This window comes from Siniperca chuatsi, linkage group LG1, assembly GCF_020085105.1.
Source record: "Siniperca chuatsi isolate FFG_IHB_CAS linkage group LG1, ASM2008510v1, whole genome shotgun sequence".
Lineage (NCBI taxonomy): Eukaryota > Metazoa > Chordata > Actinopteri > Centrarchiformes > Sinipercidae > Siniperca > Siniperca chuatsi.
Genome location: NC_058042.1, coordinates 25,846,545 through 25,868,792, shown reverse-complemented (window position 1 = coordinate 25,868,792; position 22,248 = coordinate 25,846,545). Strand labels below are relative to the sequence as shown.

The 22,248-nt window shown below is 39.3% G+C and overlaps 1 protein-coding gene across 11 annotated transcripts in view; it reads right to left on the bottom strand.

The window, feature by feature from the left end:
* Positions 1-309: 309 nt before the first annotated feature.
* The window catches only part of celf6 (CUGBP Elav-like family member 6), a 142,124-nt gene continuing 120,185 nt past the window's right edge, over positions 310-22,248 (bottom strand). For 10 of the 11 annotated variants that reach the window (XM_044196216.1, XM_044196171.1, XM_044196152.1 and 7 more), the window contains 3 exons: positions 18,769-18,912; positions 13,979-14,128; positions 310-7,824 (listed from right to left, as the gene is read on the bottom strand). In XM_044196216.1, coding sequence (XP_044052151.1) covers positions 14,001-14,128; positions 18,769-18,912 — 272 coding nt within the window. In that variant the 3' untranslated portion in view covers positions 310-7,824; positions 13,979-14,000. Of the gene's footprint in view, positions 7,825-10,265; positions 10,335-13,978; positions 14,129-18,768; positions 18,913-22,248 lie in introns of all 11 variants that reach the window. The other variant, XR_006378024.1, reaches the window with a different exon arrangement.

The following is a 22,248-nucleotide window of genomic DNA, read 5'->3' as shown; positions in this document are numbered from 1 at the left end:
AATCAATTCACAATTTATTCCCCTCCCTCTTCCAATCTCCCTTCCATTTATTATGCATTATTCGCCCTTTTTAAACGATTTTCTACTAACCGTCTCATCTAATTTGGTATTCGGATATGGTAAGCGCTGTTAGCTCAATTAATACAATGACATGTCCTAAATGCATTCTCTCCACAATCCAAGTGACAAGAGGGCACCGAACACTTCACATCTTTGCAAACGGGGTCATGCATGCACGCCATGATAGATCCAAACCTTCAGGAATTATTTAATCAAGCTATGTGAATAGATAAAAAGGACAAAGCAGGCTCAATCTTCTACAGGACTGTGCTTTATTTTAGTCTAAGCAGAATATAATGAACTAGAGAACTACAGAGTTCAGGAGCACTATGGGAGATATCACCCCCAATCAGGGAAACGGACCCGAGCCAACGCTCATTCAGATTACATCTCTGTTTCAAACAAAAAGAAAACAGTAAATCAGTTTGTTCAAGTCAAATATAAATGAATAAATGATTATTCCATTCATTGTGAATATAAATACCCAAATATATTATGATAAATTAATTTTTCATGAGAACAAATGAAGAGGATGAAATTAGATAGTGAAGCTGGGAATGTAATGATTCATGATACAAAGATCCATGGTGCAAAATTACCTATGACTAAATGTGAATTCTTTAAAGGCTCTCATTGAATGCTTGATTGGAGCAAACTGCTCAGTTAGCTGAGTTTGTTTACATTTTGGTCCTTGTAACCAATGGAAATGGAGGTGGATGACCACGTCCGTATTTGTGTCAGAATGGGCTTGAGGCAAAACTGACTCCGGCGAAGTGTTTGTCTTTACAGCAGATTTTTGACATTTGAAGATAGAACATTTGGCATCCCCAGAATACGGTTTGTCTGACCACTGTTCACAGGTAGTACTGTCAGAGAGAACAGGCTGGGTTTAAGGCAGAATTCCCTCCTCACATTAACAAATCAACCTGACTGGAGTAAAGCAATGTGGCGCTATCAACTGTTGATACAATTTCTTCAGTGGATGGAGTCACATTAAATAACAAACTGTGGAATAAACTTCCTATAGGTAAGAAACGAGAAGATCAAAATCAAAGATATGTCAATGATTACGACCAACTTGTCAAAAACAAAAATCCCCAAAACACAATTTCATTGTGACAGAGAGAGACAAGAACAATTACATTACAGGAAATCACCCATGGCTTAAAGACAACGAGATATGACAGCATAGGTCTCAAAACCAATCTGACTGCAAAGTTTGATGGTTTTTTTTTTTGTCTTTTTCTGTCTTTTTTTTCTCAAAACAACAAAAGGCCTCAAATGAGATTCTTTTTGAACATGCAATGCTGATTCATTTGAACTCAGTTGTGCAATGGACTCATTTTTCTGAATCCACATGACCAGTACCATCAATCATCCTTTTACAGTGCAGTTTGTTAATTCTTGTATTGATTTAAGAGCTTTCAGTGAGCAAAATCTCTTTGAATTTGCCCATCCACGAGGGATTTCATACAGGGATTGTGCAGCCAGAAAAAAATTAGGAAAAAAGAAAAATGATCAAAGCATATTCGAATAAACCTCATGACAATGGGTCTATCCCAGCTTCAGCAGATAATAACAAAACAAAAGAGAGAAAATAAAGAACCATTTACCAACATGAGTATAAAATCCCATTTTTGAACATCAGTGCTTCACTATACAAGAAAAAACATCATTTTATCTTCTGTTTTTGATAAATTATTTCATAGGTTCCTTCTCTTAGTTTCACTGAAATATATTAACTATTCTTTTAATTTTTTTAAATGTTTGAACATGATCTATTGTACGGCCTATAAAGAAAGTTCAACATAATTGAAAAATAAGCTATATTGTATGTACAGGAGTAACGCAGCGGTGTGGTCAGGAAAGCAGTGGCAGATTGGGTCAAGCAGGCAGGGGGTTTTGCTGGGTTCTACAATAATTTGCTCTCTTGTTTGTCCCCTTCCTCCAATCTCGACCTAACCATGTACATGTGGGTCCGACCATGTGTGTTAAATGATGATCTATGTACATGTTGAACAAACTGTTACCTGGAGTTTCATTTTGTAAAACTAACTTCCTTAAATGTTGTTAAGCCCAAACTTTCACTTCCAAAGAATCTGAAAAAGTGTGGTGGTGGTGGTGGCTGATGCTTTTTTTGTCGCACTGTCAAGCATTAAGCATGCAGATGGATGAACTCTACTGTCACTGTCATATCTGTTCATCAGCCCCAATTGGACTAATCCAATTACCGCACAGGCGATCTTTCTTCTGTCAGAAAAATCATGACATGTCGGTGTACACACAGAATCTTAATTAACGGATCACTTCGGGGCTGTGGCTTAGGTTTGACACTAAGTCAAATACTCTCTAAGCCTTGGTCCGACGCTTAGGGTTGTAGGATGCATGTTCAGAGCCCAAACTTAGGGGGCTTAAAAGGACTAAAACTCTCCTAGATCCCTGCACTGCTGTGGATACATTTTATAGTGACATCATTGTCCCACAGAGTTGGGCTTCTCAACACAAGCTGCTATACAACCTCCCTCTGTTTTTGTATTTTATAGGCTATTTACATTAAGGATTAAAAAAGTCTTTGTCTTCATTACTACACCTCCAGCGATTCACTATGCGTTGTCGGGTGGACGATGGCATCTTTTTTTGTTTGTTACTTTTGGAATTGGATGATGATACTATAAATCCAAAGTACAATTTAGGTGGTTCATCAGCCCTTCTGCTGGCTCAGTACTCCCCGCGATGGGGTGCAATCTTACAACACTGACCTCATATTTGTGATTCTGCTCGACCTACCTCAGGATCAGGGGTAAGGCAAGGCTCTGAAACTCTCCACTAATCATGACATCATAGCGCCTGATGCCCTGAGTATTGGGAGTGATTTTGTGGAGTTTCAGTTTAGCACACAGCACCCCCACCACCCAGTGCCTATTTCCACCTCTACATTTTTCTATACAAAATCCCATTTCTACAGCGAAACCCTTTCTGCGCTAAAGTGAGATGACGGAAAAGCTCTCTCCCAAAGCAGCTATTAAATGAGAGGCATTAATTTCTTCCCTCCTGTCCAACAGGTTCCTTTAATTATCTCTCCACTTTCAGTCAATTACATTTCACTTCCTTTCCTTGACAATCACTGCTATTTTAGGGTGAGTGTTATGCACCCAAGGGGTTGGAGACTCGTAGACATGCTCTAGCAGTTCTCTGCATGAACTGCAATTGGCTGGGGCCCTCTAAGGATACATGCTCCTCTAGAGGACTGAACTTGTGTGCAGTGGTGTTGCGACAACTGAGCAAATGGGTATGGTATGTATATACCCCCAATTTCTCTTTAAATGATACAGGGTCAGAGTGGGTACATGCATCAGTCCAGAGAACCAAGCGGTCTAAATGCTCATTGTAATACAACTGGCTATACTTGTGTACCAAACCACTGATTGTGAGATGCAAAATACAGGCAGTATGGCTACAGAGGAGAAGCTATATGCATTTGGGGGTATGGACATCATTTTTGACATGTCCTTGTAGGTTTTTGCCTGGAATGCTAATTATTATATTCTCACAATGAATTAGATTCATACTAATTCCTTTTGGCTAAAATGCCAAGTTACATTTTCTCTTTGTAAATTAGAGGACAAATATCAAATAGCATTTTGGCAACAGCTTGGTGAGTGCCTGCTGGGTTGACATTTGTCATTGCTCTTAGAGGTGAAACATGGACTAAAAACCAGACCAGACTGTGGCTGGGAGCAGGGTAGGCAGAGACTCTTGTCAATAAATGGGGGAATGGAAAGATCTAAAAACCATCTTTTCTTGTTTTGGTAGTCCCGGAGCATGTTTCACAGCTATTTCTGTTTTTAATGCACGTCACTTCAGTAACATCCTCCCCAGGGTGTAAAAGTACTAAGAGCACCCTTGTTAAAAGTGTTGAAGTGCTGATTTCACATTGCCTAATTTAGCCCTGGCATAGCAGAGATGCTACATGAACACTGCACTGTTAGCCAAGCAGACAGCAGGATACTAGGCTATGCTGGGTTTTGGCTCACTGGGGACTCAACCTGCCATTAGCAGTGGGAACTAGTACAGCATCTGGTATAAGACAGAGAAGATCAGTGGACCAGGCATGCAAAGTTCATGTTCAGCCTGACAGAGCCTCAGTTGCAGAACGTATTCTAAAGATGGCCGAGACAAGCACAGGGAATTTTATTGCTCATGGAACATTAGATTTCCCATCGATTAGTTCAGCTTCACATGAATAATGAGCACTAATGGTTTGCAGAACATGGCTTTGTTTTGACCTACTTTACATCTCTGCAATTCATGTAGCTTCCTGCATTTCCACCTAACGTCCGATCAAGGGCTGAGGAAGGAGGGCTGGGGTTTGACCCTAGATTTAAAGGCAATTCTTAAAAACCTGTCATTCTGATGGGCATCATTTTGAATCTGAAGAACTACTTTGCCTCACAAATATTCTTTCAGCGCTGAACAATACTGTGCTTTTCAGGTGTCCCAGCAGGGATGCAAGCAAGAAAAAGAAAGAAAAATTGCGACCTCTATAGATAAGTGGTACACAATTACATGCTGAAAGAAGAAGTACAATAGCCGGCCTCACAGCAGCTGCTTTTACAGAATTGAGGATTTCCAGCAAAATTGTTGGTTTTGACCCAATTTTAAGCAACTTTTTTGCGTTTGTGCTAAAGAAAAAAAACGTTTCATTACTTTTTTTGTCCACCTCTTTTTGGTAAAGTCAATCTACTTTGCAATATTAACACCTCGCTATGATATGGAAGGTTTTTATCCCACATCCTCCATCGCCTCTTCGGGTAAATTTGGCAGCATTATTGGTGCCAGGTCAGCTGTCAGCAGCCTTGCCAGGGAGTAGGCACAAACATAATTCTCTCTAATCTTCCTTCTGTCATCCATGTGCATGCAGGGGACCATCCCTCCCGTCATTTGGTCCAAGTGATTATCCCAGTGATTTTTCACTTGGTTGCTGCTAATGTATAGAGGCTGGTGATTACAGTGTGATTAGAGGAAAAGGTGAAATAGCATGTCTAATACGGTGCAGGACATAATTGAAGGGTAGTGAGCACAGACATTAGCTAGGTTCGAAAATGCTGTTCCAGGGGGAGAGGAGCTGAACAGTTGGGCTGAGGTTTGGAAAGGCATGGCTGCTCTTAGGACAGGGGAAAGAGAGGGGGTACATGGCACGCTGATACCAACGACTCAAATCAAGACCTTCTGCTTATTTAAATGACAAAGAATGGTAGTACTTTGAAGACTCTGGAGTCTGCTGGCACATTTTATCAGTCCCTCCTTCAGTGATTTGGAATAGGTCTGGTCTGCTTTTCTCTCTAAAGAAAGATAGAGAGAGAGGGAGAGAACGGCAAGGAGAAGAGTCTCAGGAGTAAACAGGAACTGGTTGGACTGGAGCCTAAGATACCAGACTCCAGTCCTATTTGAACACTTTAATCCTGTTCTTTGAAAGCATATAGCACAGATACATAGTGTTTGTCAGCTTGATTGCAGCTTCTAATTTTATGGTTTAAGTCATTGGGCATCATCCTAGAAGCATCGGTTTAAAGGATCCTGATGTCATGTTTGGTTGTTGACTTCCTCTCTTCACCTCCCTCTCTCCTTCTTGCCTAGCCATGCCTCTTACTGCCAGCTGTCAGTGCTCAAAGGGCTGGTGTACGGATGTGAGCTGGTGTTCGACAGAGAAAATTTGGAAGTGTTCAGACTGACTGAAACAGCATCGCTTCTCCCTCCAGACTCATTCCAAACATATTGATCTGCTTTTAGAGAAGAGCCTGCATCCAGAGCTCTAAAACAGTCAAAATAAAGGCATGACAGTGCTGGAGTGCTTACTGTGTCCTGCCTGCCGTCAGTGTCAGAGAGAGCTGAATGATGGTTAAGAGTGACTGTTAGATCTAATTCAGATATAGTCTGTTTAAACAGGAGCTTTTTTTCCCCCATAGGCTCTGTGTATAATGTATGAAGAAAGCAGGTCAGGGAACATGTTAATAATGGAATTTACATTATATTTGACAGAGCTAAATGAGCTCTAAAAGCCTGCGCCCCTTTGCCATCAGTATAGTAAATTGAGTTTGTCTTCAGAGAAATGTTTGTTTGTATTTGCCAAGAGACAAGAGGCAATTTTTCTCAATCTGGAGTTTTGCAGCAGCTTCAGTGGATACACATATCCTTGGCATGTCACTTATATAAGTCCTGGTTGTTTACAACGACATACTTTGTATTGTGATGGAATTCCGATGCCATAAGGGCCAATTCATTTGTATACTGAGGTCATTCTGCTGGCAGTTTCAGTAGCTGTCACCTTACTCCTCCCTTTCTGTTCCCCTCATGACCATCTATTTGTCCATCCCTCTTAGTAGAAGCATCTCCTTTTAACAATTTGTGGCTTCATAATTCACACTCCTTGTTGCAATACAAAAGGTCAAGAAAAGAAAAGACAAGAACAAAAGACACCCCATGTCCATTTTGCTTGGTCTTTACAGTGGATTGTCGCTTGAACACAAAGGCTAGTGAGAAGCCTTAAACGTCTGCACCCTGTCCAGCTCAGACATTAGTAAGTTCAGTCTTTTTTTTTCTCTCGTCATTCTTTTTTTTTTCTTCCAGAGCAGTCTGTTCATAGCTGTCAGAGAATGCGGTGACTTATACATCATGATGAGCGAGATATCCAGTGGCTGATACCTTAACAACCAAGACAAAGAGACTCGTTGCGTACAGGGGCAGATGAATGTCCCCCCCCCCCTTTGCCCCCATTCATTACAACTTCAAGTATTTTTTTTAAACAACAGCAAAAGTTAGCAAATCTACATTTTTTTTCTAATCTACTTTACTATTCTACAACCTGGTGCTAAATCAGCATCCAGAGCAAAAGATCAGCCCCTAGACTACGATTCCATGTCTTTTTTTATACATTATTTCCATTTTCTTTTATTCGTACTTACAGTAGGCCACTGGATATTGATTTAATGATTTTTTTGACTACGAGTAAATTGTAATACTTGCAGCTACAAGGTATGAGTTTTTAAATATATATTTATATATTTATATATTTATATTCTTTTAAAAAGCGTTTAGTCCTTTGGTCCCTATTTCCTAAGGAATGATGCATGTAAATTATCCTGGATTCTCCTCTTCTCTTCTTCTTCTTGTTTTCTTCTTTGATCCAGAGCTTGCCCTGTCACAGAGCACAACACCTGTGTAGGCACAAAAACCAAAATGGCAGCAGGCTGGTGTGTGTGTTTGTGTGTATGTGTGTGTGTATGTGCGTGCGCACACGCATGTGTTTGCTTCAGTACTTCAGTTGGCATTTGCACGTATTTATACATGTACAAAGTAGATTTTTTTTTCATTTTTCCTTTTTTTAAATGTGTATGTTTGGTTTGTTATCTGTGTTTATGTGTGTTTATCTATATCCTGTGTCAGTATGCATGCTTTGAGCATAATGAGTCTATAAAGGTTTTTTTTCCCATCATGTCTAAAAAACAGCAGCAAAAAGTTGGTCTCTGCAAAAAATCTTCTTCCACAGACGCCAAAGCAAAACAGGGAAAAAAGAGGCATTTGCGAAGAAAGAAAAAAATAAAATAAAAAGAACAACAACTCTGGGATCCCTCTTGCAGTCACCCAATCTTTCAGCGGGTTTCCAGCAGGATCAAGGGACCACCCTTCCTTCATGATATGTAGCAGAGCAAGAAGTCTTTGTACTTTTACTGCACTTGTGGAAATAAGGTGTTGTGGCCCTTCATCCTGTGACACAGACAGAGAGAGAGAGAGTGAGGGAGAGAAAAAGAGGGGAGAATAAGGAGAGTGGATTCAGTGAGGCTGCGGAAAACATGCTCAGGGTTGCTGGCTCCTGGTTATCACACAGACTGACAGGCACAGCCAACAGCATGAGAAACAGACGGGGAGGAGGAAAAAAAAGAGGAGTGTGTCAATCAAAACCAGAAATAAGTGGGCTAGAGGTGGGGTGAGGTTTGTGTTTTAACCATATGGAACAGACATCTACACTGTGACAGCACTAATCCAAGGAAGGCCTCATTTAAACGGACTACATCTCCCTGCATGAAAAAAAAATACAACTGAATGTTGTCTGAGTTGTTGCTGTCATTCATCTTATTGTTAATTCATTACAAACTACCAAAAGAAGAAGAAGGAAACATAAAGAAAACAAGACAAGTGTTTGTGTGCGAGTGTCAAAATAGTGTAATGATTGTGACCAAAAAAAGGATGGCTGTCTAATAAGAAAAATGTACATATCAAGACATAGCCTCTAATTAGGATCCCATGAAAAAACAACCTAGCATCTCCCCTGGCTTTGTGTTGACTTCAAATGCGTTGTGGGCGCACTGTTACTAAATGTGTCCGTGCTGTCGAGCTCTGGATATAAAAGATCTAGTTTATAGCCTATCATCCCTAATATGTTATGAGCTATGATGTGGGTCAAGAAAGGCTACAAAATCACAGCAAATCACTCTCTGGGAGTGAACATGAAAGGGTCTGACTTCATGACAGGAACACGTGCCCAGACGCTCTTTGTTCTACCATTCCATTCCTGTAAATGAGCTTGTTACCATTTCATAATAGATCTGCTTTTTAGATGTGGGAGCAGAGATTCTAACTTATTTCTTATGTTTGGCAAAGCGAGCCCAGCCATTAGTAGCACAAAGCACTAACAGTCCCGATTACAGATGCCCTCTTTTATAAGCCACTAGCTATTCTCACTATATACATCTACCACAGAGCAGAAGAAACACACAGTGGTTTTAAAATAGATACTATTTCACTCTCCAAGTTTGTCAGATAATAAAGAATTTATTTTCTTTTGGTCCCAGCATTATGCTCTCCCTCCACACCGCCACCTACTTAGATGGCTCCATAAAAGACACCTGGCAGTTAAGAGGCATAGTTGATGCCAGAAAGATCTCATCCCTCCCGGCTTGCCTGGCTAGACACCCCCCTGAGTTCATTGGATAGACTACGGGAGGGATAGTCGCCTGCAGGGCTTCTGAAAGAATAGGGCAGAACAAGTTTGATGAAAACGACTAACTCTTATCAGGGTTTGGCCTGGAGGGATAGAAACAAACTCACTTGCAAAGAAACAACCTTTTTCACTGTGAATCTGTTTGCCTTTTGTTTTTACAGACCAAGTAACAATTATCTCAAATACAAGCAGCTAAAACATAAGAGCTAATTTATCTGGTGGCAGGGGCATAGCATAAAATTCTGGACCCTGTACAAAAGCATTCTCCATGGGCCCCTACCCACATCCATGGCTATTCATTCTAGTATGTTTGTGGGCTCTCCTCACATGACGGCCCTGTATGCTCAGCGCCCCCCCCAGTCCTATGCCCCCATCTGGTGGCATAATCCTACTAAAAAACAACAAGCACCAGCAAATACTCGTCCCAGGTATTGGTATTTTGTTCTATTTCTGCACCTCTGCTTATACATCTATGTGTACAGTATGGCTGTATGGTGGACAGATTCTGGCCATGTGAGTCTGCAGCGCTGCCTGCAGCTCTGCTATCACGGTGTAATTGGTTTGCACCCTCATAAATAAATAAATGGGAAGTGATTCTCATGTTAGGCAAACAAAACAATCTTGCAGAAGTACTCCCTGTGCAGATGGAATCAACAGAGAAGTGGAGTGTCAACATTTGCCTGTGCTCTCTGCGTGAACGGTGGAGATTTAATTGGCTACACAAACATAGGGTCATCTTGGTCATCTCTCAACTAAACAGCTGTCGATCGGGGGTCCTTTTTGCAAAGATTCAGACTTTAATAAAAAATCATAGTTTGCTGGAAAAAAACACTGTTGATGTGAATGTGAAGAAATAGAGAAATAGAAAATACAGTACATTCATACACATGAACCCCACAAGAGAAAGTAAAACATCACAAGGGCACACGGTACAATAGCACAAAGGGTTAAAGGCCACTTCCAGTTATAATCAACCAACCAGTCAGTTACATTATGTACAACAGGTACCAGCCAAGAAAGGCATTGTTTTACTGCACTCCACAAACTGCCAATATACAATATACAGTATATATATATATATAAAAGGAGGGCAGAATATAAAGAGATAGAGTTTAGAGATATCAATCAACGCCACGTCATGCAACGCAGTCACAGTCCCACCACATGACGTCATCCAAAAGAAAATGACACCATGGGTTCAACTTACAGCTGTGGGAACTTGGCCCCATGACAGGTGTGGGGGGGTGTAGCTATAGCGGAGAAAGGCCACCTCACACTGTGATTGGCCATGTCAGGTTGCCAGGTTGGTGGGGGTGCAAAAGAAGGAAAGAAACAGTGGGATTTTCTTTTCCTTAAGTCAGAATTCAAAGCACCCTTTCCATATTTGTTCAACACTCACTTATTCTGCCTGACAAATCAAATGAGGTTATTATGGTTATTACCATAAAAACTGAAAAAAAGAATTGACAAGTAAAACAGAAATAACAGAACAAGTAATCTTCAACACAGCACAAAAAAGCCTCAATTTGGTGGTGAAATTCTCAGGTTGAATTGATGTTTTTTATATTTACAAAGATAACCCTTTAAGGCAGAAATGCATATTTCAGAAACTTGTCCTGTCTACAGTAATTGGATTTGCCTTGCATTGTTTGCTATGAGGGTGGCCGTACAGTGAGTGCTTCAGCTTTTTTGCATTAAGTTTATCTTTAAGACACAGAACGCAATTTTAGAGTAGCAAGTCTCCTGAGACCAGCAGAAGAGAATGCTCTCTGATCGTGTTTTTAATTCAACTTCAAAGCGAAATCGTCAGTATTATAGAAAAAAGTGTGCCTCTGAAGTTATCTACATATTGAAGTTTTTACCCATGGAAAACAAAAAAATGTCATCTTTCTAGTTTCATCAAAGTTTTTCATCATCATAATGCAGTTGAATTTAGAAAACTAAACAGTTACAGTTGACTTTGACTTTACTTATTTCAGTCTTTTGCTCAAGAACTCAATGTACTGTCTGCCACAATACAAGGCAATACATGAAAAGAAAAAAAAATCTTAAATCTAGATTGGTTAAATTTTTCAAATACAACTTTTTTATATAAGATCCCTCATGATTTTTAAGAATCTATAAACCAGGAGCTGGCTTCAGATGCCCCACTAGCACATTTTTTCTTTAATGTTTTCGTGGGATTGCTCTTGGTTCTGGTCTATTGGGTTTCCTTAACTCAACAACAGAAGTGGTGTAATAACAGAAGAAAAACACAGAGATGGATTGAACCAGACCACAGACAAAGGAGGACATGAAAAAACACACACTCACACACACACACACACACACACACACACACACACTTCCCGATAAAGTGACAGAATGTTATTGTAGGAAATGTCTGTACTTGGAGACATTCTGAGTACATGTCAATGACTTTGACATTGTCATTTAATGCTGTGGCAGGATATTTTCCATTTGTCCCTCATTGATGTGCTAATCCCCCCCCTTTTTTTTTTCTCAGGGTGTCTGCTTTGAAAGCCTCTCTTCAATTAGCAGGGCACGGCTCTATTCAAATGCTATCAGCCATGGGATAAAGGGAGCATCTATCATTTGTATTGCATCCCACCTTCCATTAATGTCATATTGTGGCTTTTAAAGAGTCAAATCTAAAACAAACAAATGGTATTACCATGCTTTTATTTATGGAGGAATATAATCCAGGCTTATGTTATTGTAATGAAAAGTGGCCTAGCCAATTGAGCGAAGAGAGCATGCATCTATATTATTTTGCACTGGCAGCTGCACTTTGTAACAGATGGGTGATGATTCTTTGAATCAAGCCTGACACTGTGAAATTAGTCTTGTTTGAAGGATGGTGCCACTTAAAGTAAACTATCTTTTTATTATTTTGTATGAAAGCTCAGACTTTTTAAAGGCCAAAACAAGGAACTGTTGGATATTGAAGATATCTGGTGGCAGATATACTATTAGCACAACTACGTAACCATACATTTGCAAGATCTCTTGTTTGCTCTACTTTGTGAGTGCATACTTCATAAAAATCAGCATAATTAAAAAATTAAAAACAGCAGATACATATGGGCATAGTTCACAACTATTCCACAAAGGATAAGCTTTATTTCAGTAGGTTGTATTTTATCTTAAATTTGTTCAGTATTAAATGAACTCAGTTGCAGTGTATGTATAAACATTGTTTGGCACAGTTTAAAATGAACACTTTTATATAGTTTTGAACACTTTCCCCAGAGGCACATAACACATTTCCAACATGAATTATTGTATCATTATCATTATTATCATTTTATTAGGTGTTAAAAATAGTATTTATTAGCATTGACAATTTTGCATTTCTATTTATTTATTCCTTTTTATGCATGGTAAAATTATTAGCAGTCAAAGCATTCAGTTCTACAAGGTTACACTTAAGATGAGATATGAGGACATGCACTCTTTGGATTACAAAAGGAACAAAAAATGTAGAACTAATGTCCTCATGTGAAAAATGTCCTGAACCGAATAACCAAGTTAAAATTACAATATTAAGACATTCTATGTTTTTAGGGAAATTTTGCAAACAAAGAATGACAGAATCTGAAAATGGACTATGACTGTTTTGGCTGAGAACGGAATGGTGAAGCATCACTTGAACTAACCAAATGGTGCTTACTGGGGTTGGTGCTGTTCTCCACCATTATACAAGCCACTGCAGTTTGTAGGGTGAGTAAGTGCTTTTCCATTAAGCATCTCTGTGTTTATATATTTTTGTGAGCACAAACTTTTCTCTAAAACATCCTGCATTTACTCATCATGCTCATCAGTAGTCTTGTAGTCTGTATTATTGTGCATCCCCTCAATGAATTTTCCTAAAAGTAAAGGTTCAACTGAAAGGACCTCTAGATTTAGCTAAGGAGCTGACCGAAATCTAATGCTGAGCTATTTCAGGAGAGAAATTGCTGCTATCTGGTTTTATGAATTTGTAGCTTAACAACTTGCATCGATTCTCAACGCCATCCTCGGTAGATGGCTAATTATGCACAGCTGGGTATTGATGATGTCATCAATTTGCACTGGAGCATCCTGCAGTTACAAATTAGATTTCAAACCCCAGAAGAAACAAAAACAACTCAGTGGAGCAGGGCAGATCTTAAGAAGCTGATTCTGTGAAGAGAGCCTGTGCAATCTAGTAACTAGCGTCCTGACACTTTCACAGCTAATGTGTTAAAAAAACATATTGATGTGAAAAAATACAAATTGATGTTGACCACATTTAGTACTAAACAAGGTAATTAATGCATTGTGTAGTTTTATTAGTCTGTCATGTTGATGACAGTCATGTCATGATGTATGTATATTTCAATGCAGAGTATTTTGTAATGCAAATGATGGGTGGTGGGGTTTCTTCTGGTTGGAAGCCTGGAAAGTTGGTGCAGTTAATTTTCCTCTTTGCTCAACTTGCCCTACACTGATCACCTCCCTGGAAACAGAAGTCCACACAAAAAAGTTCCCATTTCTTTTAATTGGGGTCAGAAATTAAAAAATAGAAAATGCCTGTGAAATTAAAATTGTATTTTATTTGATTAAGTTCTTGGTTATTAATGGTTGAATACAACAATTTTAGTTTATTTTCCGAATTGCAAATCTACAGTATATTATTTTATAACTGCTTTAATAAAGGACCAAAAGGTCATTAAAACTAAAAAAGGGGATAAAAATCTTATATAGATTATAATTTTAATGAATATTCAACTTTTTTACATAATGGTTAAATTGAGATTTGAGACAATACACTCTCAGATATTCATATGTACTGCAGTAACAAGAACTAAACTATCCAAGTGAAGTGGACAGTATGGTTTGAGAACAGGCATGGCATGGCATAGTATGGCGGTGGCATGTGCATGGGTGTTACTATACCTGGGTATTGACAGCAGACGAGTCAGTAAGGTCGGTTGGCATCCTTTGGCCGCTTTAGCTGCACCTTCAGCCTCTTCATGCCTATCTGAAAGCCGTTCATGGCCTGGATAGCGGCTTGAGCACTGGACGGGTTATCAAAACTCACAAAGCCTGAGACAAGAACACAGAAGAGGAGAGAGAAGAGGGCAGAGAAAAATGGAAAAAAGGAACAACACATGAAGGGAGAAGAATGAGGAGAGATGAGAGAGAAACAGAAAGAATAGAAAGGGAGAGGGAAAGAGAGGGAGAAAAGACAGGCAAGATGAAAAGAAAAAAGAGGGGAGAAGAAGACCCTTTTTAACTCGCAACAATGACACAACAATAGCTCTTTGTTTTCTCTTTTCAGTAGATTAATTGAAAATCTTTGAATTAAAAAGATTACATAAAATATCACAAAGGCTAATAACACAGATATTAAAAATCACACGAAGAAGAGCTATTAGAAACCGTGAGTTGAACTTGAACAGAGAACAAAAAAACATGAAAAGGTGTTCACAGATTAGAGAGAAAAAAGGAGTCTCATGTTGTGTGTGGATTTTTAGAGCAAAGCAGTGTCTGTAAATTTTACCTGCATGTTTGAGCCATACGAGAGTGGCAGGGCTGCATGTATGTGTGTGTGTGTGTGTGTGTGTGTTTTCATGTACGTGTGTGACTGAGCATGTATCTGAGTAAAGAGTAAAGGGCATGGGGGTCATGACGAGATGCTAGGAGCAAGGTGTGTAGGACGGAGGTGAGTTATCACCTGGGTGTCGAGGCGGAATGAGCCCACAGCTTTCCACACCGGGACTCCTTGCCTGCTCTTATCAGACACCTCTGTGATTGACGGCCCGAATTTTCCGCCTGCCAGCTGATTTGATCACACCGCTATGGGTCCAATTTAATTTGGGGGGAGAGGGCAGGCTTTTGTCAGTGTGGGTGAGATAAGGCTGCTGCTTTTACAAACCCTTTAAACAAACTGAGCAGGAAAGGGCCTGTCAGTTGGCAGTGATCCCCCTCCCAAACACACACACACACACACACACACACACACACACACACACACACACACACACACACACTATCCCTGGCTTTAACGAATCTCCATACCTCACATTTACATTCACATGCCAAAAAGGTGATAGGATGCTAGGGGTCAAAGTACGGAAAGAAGAGGACAAAGACTGCACTGCAAACTCTTAGTGCTTGAATCCATGTACATTAAAATAATCTAAAAGCAGAAAAACATATTTGAACATGTTTCCAGTTTTAGCTGTTTTCTCAAGACAAAGAAACACGGCTGATGTTTCATATCTTTGATAGCACTGCAGATCTCTTGCAGCACTGAGTGTGTGGCGCTGTGCAACTCAATACCCCGAGTGCTACTAGTGTTTGAGGTATGGCTCTCACCGCAGCCATCCATATCAGCAGAATGTCTGTACACATTGTAATGTTATGCATTTTTAATAAAAACACACACAAAGTTGCAAACATTATTGGGTGACAATGGGGAAAATACGAGTCGAGGACCAGGTTGTGTAGCTGAGAATGCTGCAGTACATAAGTTTCACATTGCCCTAAAAAAAAGTTACTATGTAGCGATGCTGTACACCAATGCTGGTGCTATGAAAACTCTTTTCTGCACTTTCTTTTCTGCAGGGGTGGCTGTAGTCTAGAGGTGAGGTCCTGGTTCAAATAACCTCATAGGCTGGGAAAGACAATGCCCCCTGCTCTGCTGTAACTACGAGTGAACTCCCTTTAAACAAGTCAGTCAACCTCCAGGTGATCAACTGATGCTGCTTAGTAGTTAGAAATTGTCATGGGAAGCTCCAAACATTAGTTTTAATACATATTTATTATTAATTTATTTATTGTGATGATTATTTTACATTTGTGAGCGTTGACTGGAGATTCACTTGTTCTTTCATAGGAAAGATATGGGTTCAGGGTGGTTGTTAATAAAGACTATTTCAAAGTGTCACATGAGGATGGTGAATCTGTGCACAGTAAATATATGAATGTATAGATGCTGCTGAAATAAACATGCACAGGCAACTTTCCCCGACTTAAAAGTGGGAAAAAACAAAAAAGCAAAACAACATTAAAAAAAGAAACAACAGCAAAAAAAAAAACCTTGTATATCCCGTTTTCAGAAGCCCTTTAGGTAAATTGCATCTCCTCATGTATATTTTTTCTATCATATCTAAAAAGCTATGAGCATCCTATTTTAGGTGTGTGTGTCATTCCATTCTCAGCAGACCTTTTGAAATTTATTTTCAAGCTAAATCCAGCTAATTCCACTTAACAAGGTAAGCTTTGATCACTTTTAAAATACTGAGTGACTAAACGCAGAGGATTAAGTCTAATGTTGTATCCATAGAGTCCCAGGTTAAATTAAACACAACCATATAGCTCCTCAACTGTGACTGTCTATTGGGTGTACGCATGTGCTTTATGGATGTTCTGTACATTTTGGTGACTCAATAAAACATTACTAACTAATAACACACGCTATGTTAATACCTGTCATTTGGGCTTTCTTATCATCTTAATTTTTTTAATTGCTTTGAGATGAAATATTTTATAAATCCCTTAGATTTTTCTTCATTTCACCTGGAGAAGTGTTTAATATCATACCATGTCACATATTCATTTTATCACAGTGCAAATACATTTACTAAACTTAACAGACATCTGTCTGAACTGACTGTGATGCATCCCTTAAGAGTATACTCCAAATCCTACTCCAGAAATACATCCTTTATAAGAATGTGCTTTGAGTGCTCCTCCAGTGACCTTTTCATCATATTCAAATTTTCAAGCTTCTCTGTAAACACTCCATCTCAAAGAGTGATGTCTGATTATCTCCTCTCAAAATCCCAAAATGTAGTTCACCTGTGCTGCAGAGATATCAGGCCATGTACGCAGAGATGTTTCTGTTGAAACACACAAAAATCATTCTGCCATGGCTAGCAATTTGCCAGAAGTATTTCATTTAAAATTAACAAATATATCAACAAAATATTTAACATATTGTACCTAAAATATAGTAGGTAAGTTAACATTTACACCAACATACTTGACATTTTTACAGAATCTAAGCTGTATTTAGATGATGCCTTTAAGGTAAGGTTTTTTAGATTTTAATTAGAAAAAGAAAGAAAAGAGTGGAGTATCTAAATTAGATAATTTTATATTATTTTATATTCAATATGGTGTGCTGTTCAAAGGACAGTGGAGAAATTAAAATCTTGGTTAACTAAATGCAGACATACAGACTGGATTATTTGTTATACATATGAATAATTAACATATTTTTTAAAATTGTTCTCTTTTAATACACAATACAGTGCTTTGGAAATGATCTCTTCATCTAACAGTAAGGTCATTGGCTTTCTGTTAGTTTGTATAAAATGCTGTCTATTTGGTATCCATTGTTGCAGTGCTTTAGATATTGGGAAAACTGAGTATATTTTCTTCACACCAGTGTGCTTAAGGCCACATTTGTATATTTTTACAATGGACAATTCATCAGTCCATCCATCTATCTATTTTTCTACATCTGTACATGTGTATATATATATATATATATATATATATATATATATATATATATATATATATATATATATATATATATATATATATATATATATATATATATATATATATATATATATATATGCAGACAGTACATCTACACATGTCCGTGAGTCTACAGTGCCCAACACATCATCAAGGCTAAACTCACATTTTTTTAAGATGAAGCCCTCCAAGGTTTTGGAGGCCTAATAACTTATCCCCCATAATGCACAGCATCTTCTGCCTAATTTGTTAATGTCTTACAAAAGAGCCCAGGGGCTTCTGCTATAAAAAGGAGGGAGAAATGAGTGGAAAAAACCCCCCACAAAAGAATCATGAGTTAAATTGCTGTTTTTCAGCCAAGATCTTAATTACTAGCCTTGGAAAATATGCCGGTGAGACTGATGAGGTCACCGCCCCTTTGTCCTTCCCCCTTGTTGACTGACGGATAGTGATAGCGAGAGGCATATGTTTAGAGGAGAGCACACAAAGGGAGAGGGAGAGAGAGAGAGAGACGGTCCTGAGATGGACAGAATGAGACAGACGAGGGAAGAGAGGAAGAGAAAGCCTCATAGACATGCCATGTTGAAGAGAAACTGAAAGAAAGCCAATGCTGGGAGTCTTTCTCTCTGCCTGCCTGTCTCCTGGGTGCTGCTGTCCAACTGAATCAACACCAGGGCCCACACCAGTCTATTATTATCTCTTTAAGCCCATAGATTCCACCTGCACCGCCTCCACCCTGATGAACTGGTTTGCTGTGTAGGAGGCGAGAAAAGAGGAGGGGAGGTTGTGGTGTGATGCTGCTGGGTTGCCCGGCTGGAGAACTGGGGTGGGGTGGTGGCAGTGGTGTCTGGTAAAATACTTTTCTCTTGGGTAAAGGAGGATGAGAATGGCAGAGAAGATGAGAGGATACTGATTATATTAGGAATGGTGTGACAGAGAGGGTGATGAATAGACATGTGAAGCAAATAACAATTGTGGAAAGATGTTTGGGTCAGTAGCTAAATGAGGGATTCATCGTGGGTTTGGCCTTTAGAGTGTCCACTTTCTCACACCACACTCCCGAGCCCCACCATCTTGTTAGATACAGTATGCCTGTGTGATGGAGCCAGGGAGCACATGTGCATTGCTCTCTTCATTTCAATGGATTTTTTTTTTTAACTCCTCTACTCCACTGTCGATTTTTGACTCACCGAAACATTTGCTCTGATTGGTCGCTCGGTCCACAAAGACTTTGGCAGAGATGACGTTGCCAAAAGGCAAGAACATTTGCATGAGCTCCGCATCTCCAAACTCCTGGGGCAGGTGATAAATAAACAGATTGCAACCCTCTGGCCCTGGTGATGAGAGAAAGACAACAGGAGGGTTACATGTGAGCATAAACAGGGAATGCCCAGTGAGAGAGAGACTGACCATAATAACATGAGTGGAAAAATGACTCAATAAAGCAATCAAGACAATAATCTAAGGAATGCAGGAGCCATGTAAACCCCAATTTCTAGTTATGTTAAATATTAGTTGTGTAAAACTAGTTATCGTGGCATGTGTGGAGTACGCACCACTTAATCCTGTTTTTCAAGTGTTATGAGGCCACTCTTTTTGTGGTTTCCATTTGAATCTTCCCAAGAATCCCATATCACATAATAACAGCATAGATAGGTGGCACTGAATAATATTAAACAGTTAAATTTGACTATCACTACTCTCAGAAAATGTGCTGGCAATAGCAGTGCACATGTAAACAGCCACAGAGACGCAGAGATAGAAGTAAAAGAGAAGCTAGAGATAAAAACAGAGACAACAGGAGAAGGAAAAAAAATGATAGGTTGATAGAAAGAGAAAGATTAAGACGGTTATATTGAGAAAGAGAAACTCTGAGACACAGAGGAAGAGTAAGGGGAGGAGGAGGCAGAGCATAAACCAAGTTTTTGTCCCAATTACTGTGTGACAGTAGGACTGTCTTCCAATCTCTCTCTATCCCTCCACACTCATCCACCCAGCTGCCACATATTGTACAGGCCAATCTGGATAAAGGGAGGAATGAACTGGAGAGAGAGAGAGAGAGAGAGAGAGAGAGAGAGAGAGAGAGAGAGAGAGAGAGGTGATGGACTCAGGGACAGTATGCTTGCAGCTGGCTGCCTGGCTAGCATTCTCTCCTGTCTCATTGCTCAGGGTGATAGCATGACGAGATGAGACTGGGGCTGGTGAGAAGGCTGATAAGAGGGCTGCAGTGGTGGCTGGCTGTAGTGATGCTGTGCCTCTGCGAGATAGAGGACACACACACACAAACAGGTTGACAGAGTGGGGATTTTTTTTAACAGTTAAAGTCTGAATCTCAGTTCTGTCTGTTTAGGTTTAGGTGTCTTAGAGAATTCATGCTTTGAAAGGAAGTGGCTTGTTTGAGGGAAAGAAATGTCTGCCAACTGGTGTGTAAGGACACACTTGTTCACTACTCCTCACAAACATAACACCACTTGTTTTTTTGGTGATTACATGAAAACTTAATTTCTGCCTTTTCCATTGCGAAAGTCTGTCCATATAGAATCATACATCTTGTAGACCTCTTACACTTTTACTCAACAAAGAATACATACTGTTACATACACAGGGTTGTTCCTCACTTGAAAAAGTTAGCACACCAACCATGATCTAATGAATCTTAAATATATATATATATATATTAATTTTAATAGGAAAATACAGTTGAACAAGTGCCAGCTACTAAACAAAGGAAATCTTATAACTGATAACTGAAAAAATGAGAGCGGTTTTGTGTTATATGTTTACAAGGTAGTCAAAGAATAAATATTGCAAGTAAGGCTTTTACTTGTTCAGCCTCATTTGTTACAAAAATGCCACCAGAAGTAAATTTACAGTATGGTGCTTAAATTGTATATCTAATTTTTTCCACACTGGGAAAGTGCTAAGAAGCAAAATGCCAAATGATCTGGAAGTGCATGTTGAGAAGTTGATCTGGCTGCATTATTTATACCAGACACGTGGCTGTGTGACTTGTACGCACAGCTTAGGATGAGAAGTAATTTGGTATGATTCACATATGCAGAATTTATTATTATTCATTTTTGAAAGGGGAACTGCACCGATTTTACACATCAAAGTCTGTTTACTAGGACATTTGTGACAAAAGTTTTATAAAGCCTTTTTGTGGCTCCAGAGGCAGTTGTGTGAAATCTGATAAACTGCCTCAAGTCATGTCACTTGCAGTGATGGTTGGAGTTGAAGATTACAAGTTTGAAAATGAAAAATATCTTGATGTGTGGAGTTAGATAGAAGTGCGCTTACACAACCTCTGTAGCCCGCTCCTCATCTCTGCTTGAGACTAGCGGCTCGAAGCTCCATTAGCTCTACTCTATTAGTATAACACACCCAAATTTTTGACGTAACTGTTGGCAGTTAGAGTTGCATTGTGGGTAATGTAGGCACCAGGTTTTGATAAGGAAGAACAATGCGTGGAATAAAAAGATGATATCCATGGCTATGCTGTATTTATTTAGATTTTTTATTTTCAATTTAGACTACCCTGAAATTATTCATGGACATGGACAGATTTGGTAAAGTTGGCATGGAAGCTGATCAAGGTACTGCATTGCTTTGGGAATAACATATATTGATATTTGCTGTGTCAGTATGTGTTGCTGTACAGTAGTGACATGTAGCTATGCTTCCTAAGATTCACAGCTGAAATGAAAAGGACACATATTTTCAAAGAGTACAGTGAGGATGTGTCTCGTTAAAATTATATTTTTGGATTTGGCTGGATTTTCTTTGTTGACACACACACAGACTGAGAGAATGTATTGTTGAAATTGTTAGCTTTCAAAGAGAGGTTGAAGCTGAGGCTTGACTGTGCGTGTGTATTCAGGTTTAGGTGTCTCTTGTTAAATGGCAGGGCTGCAGACTGTGGCAGTGGACAGAGACAGGCTAGGAAAGCAGCCAAAACCCAGAGGAGGCCAGAACTCAGACAGGCCACTGGCTCAACCAAGAATAGCTCTATGTGTGTGTGTGTGTGTGTGTGTGTGTGTGTGAGAGAGAGAGAGAGAAAGAGTGGCTGTGTCTGAGTGTGTATGCATTACCATGACTTCTATAATGCTAATGATTAAAATGTTCCAAGGTAGCAGTGAGAGATGGGATGTCCTTAACAACTGTGTGTTTTTCCTATGGTGTGAAATTATGCCTGCATGTAAAGCGAATAGGCTGCTGACATGTGAAGTTAAGTGTCTATCTATACTTTATCCATACAGTTCTGCACTGTGACCCTGGCATGCACTCACACTACTGAAAAAATGCAAACATAAACTAACTTTTCCCCTAGGCAATGTCGGAAACACTCAATTTCAGAGTTCCTATATTGAATATTCATGCCACTCTATGCTGTCTAATACAATCATATAGATGAATAATTGAGACTGACGAATGGCGTAAAAAAGGGTGATTTACCATCACAGTATATCCTATGCTTTATTACATCTGATGCTGTGGCATAAGAACGAACACTACACTAGGAATGGTAATAAATGATTATGCATGCAGCTAATTAATCTGATGAATATTTATAACCACTTAAACACATTGTAATGGACTGATTAAGCAGTCCAACGCTGCGAGTTTGAATTAGTGCAGTTTTTGAATAATGACAGAGTAACTTTCCATCT